At 37.7% G+C, this 15,832-nt stretch overlaps 2 protein-coding genes across 3 annotated transcripts in view; one reads left to right on the plus strand and one right to left on the minus strand.

Annotated features, from left to right (window-relative positions):
• Positions 1-320: 320 nt before the first annotated feature.
• Positions 321-1,548, minus strand: LOC140937106 (transmembrane protein 163a-like). The gene has a single exon (XM_073386635.1). It carries the CDS (start codon positions 1,131-1,133, stop codon positions 345-347), a length of 789 nt encoding a protein of 262 aa, XP_073242736.1. The 5' UTR covers positions 1,134-1,548; the 3' UTR covers positions 321-344.
• An 8,797-nt stretch (positions 1,549-10,345) lies between these two features.
• LOC140936259 (scavenger receptor cysteine-rich type 1 protein M130-like) overlaps positions 10,346-15,832 on the plus strand; it is a 33,050-nt gene continuing 27,563 nt past the window's right edge. The window contains exon 1 of one of the 2 annotated variants that reach the window (XM_073385700.1): positions 10,346-10,665. In XM_073385700.1, the coding sequence (XP_073241801.1) occupies positions 10,575-10,665 (91 nt within the window). In that variant the 5' untranslated portion in view covers positions 10,346-10,574. Of the gene's footprint in view, positions 10,666-12,528; positions 12,752-15,832 lie in introns of those variants that run through there. The other variant, XM_073385699.1, reaches the window with a different exon arrangement.

Here is a 15,832-nt window from a genome sequence, read left to right on the forward strand (position 1 = left end):
CATTCTACCACATGTCTCTCTTTTCCATTTTCTTCCTCTCGCACTCTCTCCCCCTCCCCACCCTCCTTAGTGTTAAGCAGCCTAATTGTAATTTACGGTTGCCTAGGGTACCCTGCCCAAAATTATTATATACTTTGAAAACGCACAATTTAAAGAAACAAAAAAGTGTAGAATTGAATGCATCAAATTAAAATGATAGCCTCGGTTTTACTGCGCTAGAGCAATAAAAATAGGTTGCATAAGGTCCTTAGTCCCAGATGGGAGTTGATAATGATTCTCAACGAAGGAGAGTCCTCAAGCAATTATATATATATATATATATATATATATATATATATATTATATCAACAGAGTTTAGCAAACTTTCCGCCAAACGATATATCGATTACAAGATGAATACCATATATGAGAGAAATAAAACCAACAAAAATGGCTACAGAGTGGTCCAGAAACCATACACTCCTTCCAACCTGCCTGTAAATGAAAGTTGAACACAACACACCCAGCGACATGGCGGCAGCAAGCCAAGAATCCACAGCTGATGCACGTAAAGATGGACTTTGGAGTTTCTTAGCGATACAGTTTTGCAGTAACGCAAGGTTAGAATAGCACACAAGACTTGCAGCTAGAATAATTATCAATTCGTCCGGTTTTTCAGGCCGATCGTGTGCCATCAGACGAAGCATTGCAACCGCGACTGTCGCGCAGCCACTCCCTAGAAAGGTCACTGCGATACCAAGGGTGGCCATTTTCTCGCGTTTAGGCGTCTTCTCTCCGTTTTGAACATCTCGAAATCTCCAAGCCACTATCAACGAGTTAACAGCTCCAAGAATTCCGTCAAATGCGCTGGCAAAAATGGACGAACTTTCGGTGGAGTTCGATGCCTCAAAGGAAAGCACGCTAAAAATGACAGTGACAAAAAATGACCCGACGCACACTGCGAACGCCGCCCTGCTCCACTTCTCGCGAAATTTTTGTGGTACGAAGAAATCGTTGTGAGATTTATCTTCTTCCAAGTATGACACACAATGTTTGTCTTTCAGCGGTTGTTCGTCGTCCTCATCATCAGTGAATGCCTCCATTGTGACGCTTCTTTGAGAACCCGGGGAGCTGTTACAGCTTGCCATTTTCATAAACAGTTCGATTCTGATAAAGTAATCTACCGGTCAATTTTGGGTAAGTTTTCTATGAGCTAGTTTCTTGAAATCACCTTGCTGCTTCACTCCAGAAATCAAGGTTTACTCATTCTGTAGTGCTTGCTTTGATTCACTTAGTCGCCGCGGAGTTTCTTATTGTTGCCCGGTTTAGGAATAAAGTTATTTTCGCATTGACAACTCATCGACGGCCAACGAGCAGTTGAATAATACACAAAGAAGAGCAACTTCCATTTTGAAAGACGTCAAATTACACACATTCAGACTTGTGAGGCTTCAGAAACACAGTCAATGGTCCATAGAAACGGAGACAAGTTACTGGGATTTAAAATATTTGCTCTTACCACCTTAGGCTTCCAGAAGAAACTTTTCAGCAGAACAAATAACTAATAAACATAGGAAAAGAAAAGTGACAGAGTTGTCTTGGAGCTTTGGCTTGCAAATCTGATAAGAAATGTTTATTTATGACAGCTTGTATAATTAAAGCATTTAAACAAAGAATTGGCTATTCTAGTACAGACCGATGAAATCCGAATAGTTTATTTTTATTCTTCTTCTTTAAGGTTTTCTTCCCCTGAGCCATGAAGGTTTTTTCGTAACTAAGTGGCAAAAACTAGTGCAGATCAATTAAAAGAGACCAAAAAGTAGTGTTTATGTTTTTGTGTGGGTTACAATTTTTGTATTAAAGTTTGTTTTAGACTCAAAGGCTTTAACTTCTGGTTCATTTCATTGGACGGTTCCACCTAAGTGTTTTTATGAGATGAGGGTACTGATTGATCACAAATAATAAAAAATTCCACTCATATCTCATTAATTCTAGAACATATTCATTTGGAGTGGAAAGTGCGATAATTAGCCGGGAAAATGTTTAATATGGGAAACAACCTTGAGTACTGACACAATTATGGACTCGCTGTTATCAATAACAAGCCTCTACATTCTGCAAGATGGTCTTCGTAGCAGGGGCCTTTTTTTTGTTCACCGGCGAAAAATGTCTACGCATGCTCTACTAAAAATGACACGTGATCTATTTCGCGCAATGTCATTGGCTCTGAGGCAAAAATGCCGGTTGAGATGAAAAAAATAATGGCTGGGTTTTTGACAGTGATAGCGTTGTGGTTTTCGTGCCATAGTAAGAGATCAAAAAACATTTTGGTGAAAGTTTTGAGTGGAATGTTTTCTCTAGAAAATGTAGCGCCTTGAAAACGGCGGACAAACCCAGTGGTGGCTATTTGTCGGAGATATTGGCTTTGCAATCGCCGGCATGGGTGCGAAAGGCATGCCAAAAAGGTGGGTAATTTTGACTTTCTATGCTTACTGTTAGTTTCGTGCACATCGGTACAACAGGAAATTGTAAAGAAGTGAAAGAAAAATTATTGGGCTTTGTTATGTATATAAATTAGCTTGTACCGCTGTGCACGGAAGCGGCAGTTGTGTTAAACGTGTGGACCGTTTTCGTACCAAATATCGACTTGCATCTTTGAAGTTCAGGAACCCTCTGGAGGTCTAGTTCAGTGTATCCTCAAACATTCGAATTTTTATTTATTAAGCTTCGCTGGCATTTTATGCTCAGGTTAAAGTTTCTCGCCCCACAGTCCAACACAAGAGAAAATTGAAAGGTACAGCTGGTGGAGGGCCGTTTGAGCAACAGAATAATAATCATTATAATTATAATTAATAGGAAGACCGCTAAATCTAAATCAGCGCGTTTCCTCTTTAGAATGTGTGTCAAATGGGACACGATTTTGATCGATCGAAAGTGAAAAAAATAGTATTTTCCCTAGAGACCGTACATGCATTATGCGTGCACAAAGTTGTTTTTTTAACTGAGAACAAAAATGGCCCTATCATGTTTGGCACCTTATATTACAATTTAAACTATTTCCTGAACGTTTGCTGGAAGTTATTCTGTACTTGTACTTAGACATCTTTTTTAATCAGCCATGGCATTAATGTTTTCAGGTGGATTGTTCCATAATAATTTGCCCCTCTGTATTTCACTGAGAATTCTTTGGCTGTTAATCTATGTATACGTGTATGTTGTGCACAGTTAATTTTGTATCTCAGCATAAATATTATTTTTTCTTTTATTTTTAGCATACATTGCCATACACAAAAAGAACAGAAAATTATAAATTAACTGCAATAAAAAATTGACTACAATATTGACAATATTAGAATAAAATTTTATATTAGATGCTGATCAGGTATATTTGTGATAATTATGTAAAGTCTTTTTTTTTTAAATAATCTTGAAAAATAGCAGGTAATGTTCCAAAGAAGGATAAAAGTGTAATGAGATCTACATGTAATGACTGAATAAAAATGTTTTGGCTTTTCATAAACTGAGAATTGTCTAAAATAAAAAGGCAGAGCTGTCATTAGGGGCCGTAGCCCCTAACACCTGTTACAGCTGAGCTCACTTGATGTTACAGGTGATCAAAGTGGAAAGCTGAAGGTGGTAATTTAAATTTTTGGGACCTGTATTGGGTGAATCTTCATTTGCTATGGCTGTTTCAAAACGGAATGACAGCCCTGAAAAGGGATGGTTATATCTCTGTAGAACAATCCTTGGAGTTTTTTTTTTTTTTTTACACCAGCATACTTGCCCTCTTTGGGTCACAGAAGATTGCTAGCATTGGGGGTTTACCTGTACTGTGTATTTATTAATTGTGATTGAGTACTTTTAAGTTTTATAATATGTATACGCATAATCAGTTCTTGTTTTGCCAAAAAATGCTTTCCAAAATATGGGTTTTCTTATTTACGATGTCAGCTAGAGCCAAAAATTGGCACATCATGCTTGTTAGTTTCAGCCGGTGAGAAATTTGGTACATCAAGCACAAACTTGTCCAGTTTTCAATTCCAAACCTTTGTCAAATTCATGGTTGCATGATTGATGCATGCACAGCAAAACATTAATTTTTGACATTGTTTCATTTTCCTCAACAAAAGACCAATTTACATAACTTAAAAAAAGGGTAAGAAAATACATGTAGCTTAAAAATAATATACATTTCCTTTCTTTAAGTTCCATCATGAGGTCACATAGTATTACATCTTTCTGATTGTTGAGTGTTGGATTTTCTTTTGTACATGTATCAAATTCATCCATGAATTGGCTCACAGGAGGCAATGACTATGATCGATAAGAGTGCAGTCAGACCCTTCAAAGTATTATTGTACACTGTAGCATCCCATCAACACTGTAGCCAGTTTCAAATAGTAAGTTGTTCGTAATTAAATTTTTATACCATCTGGAATATTAAGATAAAAAGAACTGCTGGTAAATGAAATTATAAGCACCACTTTATGGACAGCTCATTATTACAGACAGTTTTCTTTGTCCACAGAGAACCCAAACAGTGTATTAGCTAAGAAATAATAATTTAGATGTACATGTAGTAACACTGTATTAGCTTATAAGATAGTTATCTTGAGGTGTAACTTCGCATCCGACTCGCCTGACAAGCAAGCATTTGACACTGGCAATGTTAACGATCTCTGATTCAAATCCCTTGTAAAACGAATCATAAAGAAACAGGAACACAGGTTCTTACATCTTATGTTATTAGCTACTACAGCATAAATGCATCTTAGAATTATTCCATTGGCTAATACAGCATTTGAGTTCACTGTGTCCAGTCTTTGGGCCGTAACAAAAGGGGACTGCTCTACAATGTACACTGTAGCTGTAAGCAAAGTACCAAGCTTTTTGAGAAAAATCCACTTTTCAGCATAAAACAACCAAATCTGGCTATTTAATGCAAAATCAGGTGAAAAAGTCAGCAAAAGGCGATTTGTAGGTTTTTTGATTAAGGGATAGGTAGCATGATGGTCATGGACCGCTTGCATGTGTATATCCAACAGTGTTTATTTACTGTGCAATATCAGGGCTGTCAAAAAGTTTTTAAGTAGCAGGCTCATAATAAAATAATAGTAGGCGGCTTTGGAACTCGCACCAAAGGATTTTGTTAGAGTCTCAGTAATGTCCCAGACCTTCCACGACATTGCACCGTTCTAATGTTTCACAGATCTAATTACTGTTTAAATATGCATTCAGTGTGATTCAAACCTGGGAAAAACCTTACAGGAGTTTAAAGTTTGGAGTAAACTTTTAGTCTTCATGAAATTTTAGTTGGATCATGTTGATGAATGCAGTTGTGTAGCATATGCAGTTTCCTATTTTGATCTTCTGTCAGAATTATGAGAGAACTCTCAAATACAGATCTCATTCAAACATTATAGTTTCATTGTAATTATCATTTGTTTCTTTTCCTATAAACTTCTCATCAGGTCTACATTTTGCATGAATTTAATGTGATATATATTTGAAGCGGTTGTTGGTTTACAGTGAAGTATTTTTCACTTTGTTTTTTTTATATGAAGTTGAGTTTCTTCTTAGTTGTTGGCTAAGGCAGTGTTGAAGTAGTGACATGCTAACATACTTTATTGTTTATTTCTCTTCAGAAAAGATTGATTGATCCTGAATCAAACAAAGTGCAGCTTCACAAACAAGATTTTTGAAGAACAAATGTGTATTCAAGCAAAGTATATGTCCCTGACAGTGTCAATAAAATTTATTAATGGAAAGATCTGGGTTTTTACTCCTTTGTAGCACTTTTGACTACTCATCACTTTTCTAACCTATATAGTAAAAAGATCATATAGTATAATCAGTATTTTTTCCAACTAACATATTTGCAATCAAAGTTCTCTTCTTTTACATATAGTATTGCCCTAATTTTAAAAATTTCATTATCTTATTCAGATCAAGCATAGTAACCATTGAAAAGAAAAAAAGAAAAAAAAAACCTGCTCGGTCATAGACGGCTTTAAAGTTTTGATATTAAAATTGCCATGAAAAGAACATGAATGCAGACACTACAGTTTATTTAGCTCATGTTCAAGCTTTTTTTCTAAATTAGAAAGTCTTGCTGGAGAAGACATAATTTTGCTTTATCTTTTCGGTAAAAAAAGTAATAAAATAACTTCCAGGTGTCTAAGCAATTTCAAAGGACCCATAGTGTCTTATTTCTCCGCTGCATAGAGCTGTGAACAAAGGCCGTTCTTTCTAGTGACCCGGCTTTCATCAAAAATATTGTTGTCCTTCGTGATCGTGAAGAGTGCAAAGTTGAATCCGGTAAACCAGCCAAAACGCGAGCATCGCAGGGAACGAATCCCATAGGAATAGGTGAAAAAGGATAATAAAAAGTCTAGGCTATTCTAAAAATATCCGTATATGCATTTGCAACTCATATTAAGCCGCGATTTCACTTCTTTCCACTGGAATAAACAAACGATGGATGTATTGCCGCCATTTTGAATTGGCAATGTCACGTGGTCTCGCGTCGACCAATCAGACAATTTTCGCCGGTGAAATTTTTTTGCTTGTTGTACGCGCGCGCATGCGCTCTATATATACAGTCGACTCCCGTCTAGGGAAATCGAAAGAAGTTCGAAGTAAATAACCGGAAATATAGAGAAGATAAGAGAATGGATGGGGAGGGAATGTAAGTACATGCACACTTTACTTCTAGGGCAGCGAGAGATATAGATTGATGTTTTGAAAAAGGAATTAAACAACAAAGTCTGATTAGTAAAAAGGGATGGACACTAAATTTGAGCTGAAGTGACATAAAAGTAAGTACAAAGAATTGACACGGTTGAAATAAATTCAGTGCTTCGGACTTTGGTCGGGCGCTGTAAAACATGGTTTGAGTTATCGAGGGTAGAATTACAGTAAAATGTTAGAAGGAAATTCAGGGGAAATCGATTTTGGTCCGAGTAAGCGTGACATTCGAGTTAGGGAGCGTTTGAAGTTATCGGACGTCAGCTGTAACAACAAAAGAGGTCAGTGAGACAGAAAAGAAGTTATTTTTAGGGACTATAATTATACGGAAGTCTAGTTCCTTGGACCTCCACAAATTTTAACCGATTCTTTTAAACCTCATTCTGAGTCCACACGCGACTGTCTCAAATCAAAAACTGCAGAATATTGCAATAGCGACTATTGAATTCTCTCTTGACAACACTGAATAAAACTTTGCAGATCAGTCATTAATTCAAGCGTTTAATTCGTCTAAAAATAACTGGTGAAATTAAAATATCCCAAGGGCTTCGGGCGATTAGTTATTGTCTCTTGATAACAATCAACGAAGGGCCTGTTTACATGGAGTTGGGGACCCCGATCTAGTGGGGTTGGTTTCTTTTGCTTTCACGCTCTGGGGACACAAAACAAAGGAAACCTACCCCACTAGACCGGGGTCCCCCACTCCATGTAAACAGGGTCTTAACTGGCGCCTGCTGCTATGTGTTGTTTAGCCGGAGTTAGCACTTTAATTCTATTTAAGAGGCCAGGACGGGAGGTAGTTATTGACTAAAATTTGATCAGGCCATCATAAGAGAATATAAAAGCGCTATTTACATTCGGCACCGCGTGGAAAGCCCCGCACCCCTTTTCCCTAGGGAATACGGGGCTTTAGCGGGGGTTATCACTCGTTTTATACTGTTCTTTTCGCCAAGGTGTGCGGGGGTTTTGACTACATTTAGACGCAAGTATCAGGGAGCCGAGACAAAAAGCGGGGCTTTAGCAGTGCTTAGGCGGGGATTCGCTTTCGACGCCATCTTGAATAGGCACGCGAAGATCACTGGGAGAACGCACGGTCTCACTTCACTCACAATGGCGGCTGAGAGTAAAAAGGTATTTTATGTGCGAGTTAAAATCCTTTCATTTCACGCTTGTAAACAGGCCATCAAGTAAACTTGGTGTTCAATTTGTTAATGTTATGATGTCTTGTAGTAGAATTCGTAAACGATTTGCATCATGTATGTCACAGCCACGCTTGATTAGCGATTTACATAGAGCGGTGACCTTTTGCCTGAAATTCATTGCCTTTGGAAATATGTTCTGTTTTTAAATAGGGTGTTGTATTAAATGCATAAAACGAAGTCGCGTGTATTTAGTACTGCCATTGTCGTCAACCGATTTTATATCTTAAAGCTTATTTAAGGATTTTAAATTGTAAATGAAATAGCATAAACTTTTGTTTTCTATTAGCGGTTCAATACAAAGACAGCCGGTGGGCAGTTGATATTTTGGTCGACACCGTGTATTTGTTATCTTTTGAAGATACGGTACTATATTGCCCCAGAGGCGGGGACCAAAAGCGAGGTTTTGACGTTCAAAATTGCCCTACATAGCGGGGAATTTGCTTCATTTAGAAGGCGGGCCTAGTCTTATGCCCCGCTATTCCCCGGATATGGGAGTGCGGGGCTTTCCGCTGATTTTTCACTCATTAATACTGTTAGCAGCTGGTAGTGTTAATGTAGTTATAGGCCAAAAACAGTTTCAGCCAAGCCGGATTCACGAAAAAAAATTCGTCTTGTAAGATTTGCCTAGCTGAAAATTACTCGACCCGATGTTATGGTAGTCTGAGGTCCCTTTGGTGCTGGGGTAAGGAGACGGCTGAAAGTTCAGAACAATAAATTTAAATAGCTAGCCCCTGGGTCTCTTGAGGAACCGTTTGGTTTGTGGAATATTTCATTTTAAGACAACTCGGACACTGATTAATAGGCCACTTCCGACTTCGAAAAATCCCTTGCTTTCAAAACTGAAAGTCAGAAGTGCAAAATCTTTCATGTAAAAACGAGTTTTGATAATTTTCAGTGGCTTAGCACTTACACTCGTTTTGAAAAGGAGGCTTCGGCGACTCGATACTCGCCAAAGGTAGCCGAAAAAAATTACCCTATTATTTCTTTTCGAGTTTAAGAAATCTCCTTTGGTTAAGTCTACATTTTTTTCATGACATAGATGATCTGGCTTTTCGGACTTAACTGTTTAAAATATCTAAGTGGCATTTAGGATGCACTGTTGTCCCATAATCCGATAAGAATCGCCCTCGGCAGGTATTATTTCTACGTCAGGTCCCTTTTCATCCTTTTGTTTACCTAAGAATTTTATCGGCCTTTAACCAACAAAGTTGGCTCTAATACTATTTTTTCATAGTATTTTGTAACGGCCGGTTCTGATTTGTTTCAGTTTGTCTTCTAGCAATGCAGTATTGAAGACAGACAGGAGCCCTAAGAGAATAATTTGAAACTTTCATAGCGCATTTTCCATGCATTCAAAACAAAGATAAACAATAAGTTAAGAGCTAGAAGTCAGGCATACTACATACATACACAGGGCAGCCAAACAAATCGGTGTGACATATAATGTTTGAATTTTAGAGGAACTTTAAATCGCTATAATTTGTCGTTTTCAGATGCAAGAACGTAACCTGAGATCAGGCTCTGTTTTCGAGAACCGCTAAAATTGGGCCTGATCTCAGGTTAGCAAGAACGACAATACACAACATTTCGGGTAAAAAGTCATTTATTTCAATATGATCGCTAAGTTTCCCTGAATAGTATAAATCTTAGCTCTCCTATATATTCCATAAATATTGTAATGCTGCATTCTCAAAAATTCCCATAAAAAGTGTGATTTTTAGCTGAGAATATAATACCTTTCGGTTAAGGATATCATTAAAGTCAAGGCGACGTATACAAATAAGCTCCGGAAAACGAGTAAGCATTCCCCTTAAAAATAATCATAATTTTGTTCAATATACCTTAAAATGAGATAAGCGTAGTGAATTGTTAATCGTTTACGTAAACCTGGACTCCGGATGGGCGTAAAATGGAATATTTCAGGGTAAACTTTGCACGTATTCGGGTTTTGGTCACGTGACTGCCCAGCATCGTGTACCGGTGCAATCCTTGCCGTTTGTGTTTCACTGTCACGCCATCAACAACAAAGACGCAAACCAGTCAATATAGAAAGGCCAGAATCTGGGAAATGAAAGAAAATAAATACATAAAACGCCTCGCCAAGAATCAGGTCTGTGCGATAACTCCTATGCGAGACATTCGGAAAAACGTTTTATCCAACTTTATAAGGCTTTTTTACTTCACAGCAAAAACCAAATACCTCAAAAGCAAATACCCACGGCAAAACCAAAGCTATTTTGTTTTTGCTGTGAAGTATTTGGTTTTGCCGTGACAGTTGTGGGCCACCATAAAGGTTGTTTGTTTTATAGCTGATATAAAAGCCCTTATGGAGCGGTGTATCAATCTACCTTCCCCTCCCCTACCAAAAGGAGACTTCGCGCCCTTTCGAGAGATGTACTTGACCAGCGGAATTATAAGTTGCTGAAATGCAGCACGCTGCGACTCACATAGTGGGATTAATGGACTGTTGGGATTTAGCCATTATTATCCCATAAATTATAAGTATCCGCATTTTTGATTTCAGCACAGTTTAGTTTGCTGACTCTTGTTCTTGATTTTGGTCTGAGTTGACCGAGTTAAGATCCGCGAGATAATTTTGCGTAACAATTTGAACTTCAATGATCGACGACACAGGCAGCAGGAAATATGTGCCGATCGTCTGGTTTTAAATCTCTTGTTATTTTTGCTGTTGCTGTGTCATTGATAAGCGATGGAACTTGTGAAAGAGCCTTAGAAGGTAAGTTTAACTGTTTGCCATACGACTGACTTCGACGTTAGTAAGCAATATCCAAGCGATATTCGAACAGATTAAACATTGATCTAAATTTGACGTGTTTTATATAAACTGGACGTTGCAGACAGACATTGCATCATCTAGTTTTACGTTTTGACCGGCATGTTTGAGCAGCGAGGCTCCGTGTATTTTACTCTATACATAATTGTCTTATGTCATCAGTAGTAAGTTAAATAGTGGCATGAATATTTTGAATTTACAGTAGTTTCATTTATCCGTTTAGCGCTTAGCCCAGCTATTAAATTTGCCGCCCAAAGCAGCTGTGTTATTATTTGTACTAATCGAGCCCTTAAATGACGTTGAAAGACATAGAACATTCCATCGATGTTCCTTATTCTTTCAAGTTCTTTCGAGAATGGTACATGCTTATGCAAATGATTTTAAGAGCGTGCGATAGTCAGGCTTCTACGCTAAAAGTTCAGTGATTATCTACAACTGCTTCAACAAATTCTTCCTGTTATGAAATGAAATGAAAGAAGATTTTTGAGTTTCATGAGTTTTGTACTAACATATGGTATACCACCACAACTTTTTAACAATCTTGGCTTAGTTTGGCGATGATCAATTCCCTAAACTGACTGTGTTTTTGTTATTCAAATTTTATGCACGCTGTCGACATGCAGTTTAGTGGTAAAAAAAAAACGTTGATACTTGACTGGCCAAGTGTGGCAAAAAGGAAGGTTAGCTCAAAGGAAAGGGCACTGAAGTCGAATCAGGCTGCAGCACGTTCAATAAACATATCATATTAAGGCCATCACCTAGAGCCCATGTATTGTCTCTTCGTCGCTCTCCTGTGGTGTTTTCAATTGTATCAATTGTATTAGTCTTCATATTATTGTTTTGCTTTGTTTGATATGATAAAACTTGTCTCACGCTGCATTCAATGTGTTCGTTTCCGCAAGCGTCGCTAATGAAGTCCTTTCAGACTGAATTTTTCCTGCCGTAGCGTAGAACTCTTGCAGTTTTTTAACCAGTTTTAAACCTCACAAGGTAGTATTGTCCTTTTTAACCAGCCTATTGATATTGTTTAAAATGAAAGGAACTTTTTGTTTTCTTTTTTAACCTGTATAAATCAGTTTAAGATCAGAAGCGGAGTTTATTTGCCAACTCTCGAAATCGAATCCGTCAAATGTTGACGGCTTCCCGTGTTTAACGAAAAAATCGCTGGCCGCTTTGAAATTTCGATAAGATAAGTAGACAGCTACATTGAACATTGGAAAAGAAGACGTCTCTGACCCGTTGATTCTTATCATTATCTGGCATGCAAGCGCTCTTTTTCGCGATAAAAGCTTTTATGAACTTGCTAAAAGAAAACGCGTGCCCCAGTCTTCCCAGACATCTTAGGCAAAGGGGGAAGTGTAACTTGTAACGCTGAAACAAGGAACTGAAATTTTTTCACCCTCCTAGAGAAAGAGCTTGTTTCGCTCTTTTTTTCAAAAAATTAAAATAAACGACTGTGCCATAAATAAAGTTGCCTTATCGCAAAATAAGCCGATTGGAGAATTATCACCCAGCTGCTAAATAAAGAAAAGCAAAAACAATGAGCTCTCTTGAGGAAGTTTCATATTTTATGCGTTGAAACCACGTGTTTCTTTCATTTAAATACTATAGCGAGTTGATAGCAGCGTGGAAATTCTATTGTATAAAATCACATGACTTTTGTGCATATGTTTAAATTTCGGTGTAAACGACATTACTTCAACTAGATTTTTGAACGAAATCGGAAGGTTGTGACGCAGTCCTACAGTTTTTAAGTTATCAAGTTTTCCGTGGACGATTGAGATCTGACCGTGCTCAGATAGGCTGGAGTGGAAATCTTGCCATTTATTTTACAACATTTGGCATCGCCGTATCCGCATATAGACATTATACACAGAGTGGAAATTTCTCAGTAGCGAATGAACTATGCCGTTTTTCATTGCCAACAAAGTGCGGATTGTTATGACCTCTTCGTGCCCCAGTCACGGTGGACTTTCGCTTTTCATTTTATTCCTTTGTTTCTGGCGCAACACGGAATCATCTAATCAGGGTAAGCGGACAAATTTTGTTATTATTTTAAGATCACGTGCTTTGATTTGTTAACTTTTCCTCGTAGATCAATTCTATTGTTCGTGAAGGAGAAGGCTTTCCAAACATTTATTCATTATCCTGTCTCTTTAGGACACATAAGTGGATGTTCGATAGAATTATGATTTTCTTTTCCCAAATCTCGGCGATTCTTCTTCGAGTTGTTACATATCTACATAAGAGGTCCTCACAAATGTGTACTGTATTTTCAGTGGAGTGACGTAAGCCAGTTTTGAGCTGTTTATACTACGAATCATATATAATCATTTGCTACAGTTTTTAAACCGGGATCAGTGCCCCAACTACAACGTCTATTATTTTCTAATCTGTTAGTTTTATTTACTGAAAGCCGAAAGAGATACGGAGCGAAAGTAGTCTTAGTGTTTTGCTTACAGAGTTGCAAAAGACTACTTCAGACCATCGCAGCTTGGTAAAACGGCTTGTTATTGTAAAACTTTGTTATCGGTGAAAGTGTCGAGTAGATGCATTAAAAGAATTAACAGAAAAAAAGAGCTCGTCAAAAACATTCCCACTGGAACTGAACAACGAAAGAACTGAATATTTTCAGTTTTTGACTCGGATGGTGGAAATAAAAAGAAATCTTATCCTGGAAACCAGACAGCCGCAAAGTGCAAATTGTATTGAAAACTGTGTCGGTTTTAGTAAGCGAATACACCGTATTCACAAATGGCGGACACGCGGGCAAAAACTGGTGCCTAGTTATGAAAGCGAGGCGTTGGAGGATAAACAAAAATTGCAAATGAAGACTTTCAGTGAACTTACAGAGTATTTAGCACGGATTCCACCTAAAATAACTTTGTACGGACTTCTTTTTAAATACAATTACGTGGGATGTCTTCTGCCTTTAATGTTTAGTAGTGATTTGCTGTTTGCAATCAAAAGGGACGCGTATATCTTCAAGGAAACAGGATGATTTTGTAGGTTTCATGGACGATCGCCGGAGAAAAGCGGCAAACATGTTGGCCCAAACTTCACATTGAAACCGAGTACGAAAGCCAGCTCACTGCAATTCGGTGAAACAGAAATATTAACAAATCTTGGTGGCAAGGAAAAAAGAAATAAGCGACAGATATATGGCCTACTTGTTAACGCAAGAGACGTCTGCCGTTGAACTGAAACACATGGAAAAAAGGAAGACAGGAAAGAAGAGGTGACTGAGGTTTCGATGAAGTTATGTTTGGTTTTTGTTTGCCAGGACGTTATTCTCTGGTCTTTATCGATGAAGGACATCAATTAGAACTATTTTTTTAGTATAAATGCAGGAGCGATCGAGTGGAGTACGCTCAAAATTTCAACATGTTACTCGGCAGACTCGATAAGCCGGCCATATATCATTTCAGCGAGAAATTTCGTATTTCTTATCTTTGGCTGTTAAAACTTTTAACTTAATGTTTCATAATATTTTAAAGTTGAAGAATACATAAATAAATAAAATGATGGTCTTCTTAAACGGATCCAGACTCGAATTTTATTATTCGAAACAGAAGCTTGCAGTGTTCATTCCTGACACAAACATTGCCTTAAAAGTTTAACCTAGTAAAATGTAAGCTTTATACTACTTTTTTACCAAGAGCTCTCTGAGATAATGCCCTAAAGGAGACCAGGCAAATAGCAAGCCATAAGATTCACACAGTACAGCTTCTAATTTTAATAAAATAATTTTTAATTATTTCGCAATGACAAAGAAATCATGAGATTTTTACTAAGCTCTGCCAACATACCTCAGTAACAATTCACTCCAAAGCGACGGAATTAATATGATCCAAAGGAAGTTGTAAATGCAGAAATACATATATACATAGATATGTATAAAATGACACTGACACGAATAAATGAGCCTTGTGAATGAATCTTTCACCCGCTCTCGACTTGACCTGTTTTGTGTAATGGCGGAGGTCTCTTCCGTTAACAAGTAGGCCATATATCCGTCGCCTATTTCTCTTTTTCTCGCCACCAATATCTGTTTTTATTTCCGTTTTACAGAATTGTAGTGATCTGGCTTTCGTACTCGGTTTCAATGTGAAGTTTGGGCCAACATTTTGCCGCTTTTCTCCAACCATAGCCCACTTGTCAAGCTTCTGATGCTTCGGAAACCTACAAAATCATCCTGTTTCCTTGAAGATATAACGTCCCTTTTGATTGCAAACAGCAAATCACTACTAAACTTTGAAGGCAGAAGACACCCCACATAATTGTATTTAAAAAGAAGTCCGTACAAAGTTATTTTAGGTGGAATCCGCGATTAACACTCTGCAAGTTCACTGGAAGTCTTCATTTGCAATTTTTGTTTATCCTCCAACGCCTCGCTTTCATGAGTAGGCACCAGTTTTTTCCCGCGTGTCCGCCATTTGAGAATACGGTGTATACGGATTGTTATTTACGGTCTAGACAGTGAGCCAGACTGTTTTGTTCTCATTACTCATTTTCAAAAGGTTATACAGCCATAGATTTGCACTGTGGTCATTATAACACAACGAGGAAGGAGGAAAAGTTATAGAAAAATATATCGAGTCTAATGCAATATAAAACATAACAACTGAAATGCCTGCAACCTACTGAACACCCGCCCCTACCCCTTATCCTGCTTTTTAGTTATTAACGACCACAGCCTTGGGACTGAAATACAACTCACAATTTTTTCAATACAACTAGATTGTGTCTTAATCATTAAACTGATTTTAGTGGATTTTAGTGAACAGTACTGTTAACCCTACAAGAGAGATTTTAAAATTACAAATGTGAGCTTAATTATTGGCCTCAACATACTCCCTCCCCTAGATTCCCCAGCCCTTTTTATCTTAGGGAGTTTTTTGAAACCTTTTTTCGAACCATAAAGTATCACTAGTTTTTTTTATAGCAGACAGTAAATACAGAATTTTATTGCAGTTTACGAAACAGAATGCAAATTTTCAAAAAAATTATTCAACTATTCTAGACAAAAAATGTTTTCTAATATGCCACCATCCAATGAGATAACTGCGATAATAGAACATAACAAAAGGTGGGATCCTCGGCACAAGAA

This window comes from Porites lutea, chromosome 5, assembly GCF_958299795.1.
Source record: "Porites lutea chromosome 5, jaPorLute2.1, whole genome shotgun sequence".
NCBI lineage: Eukaryota > Metazoa > Cnidaria > Anthozoa > Scleractinia > Poritidae > Porites > Porites lutea.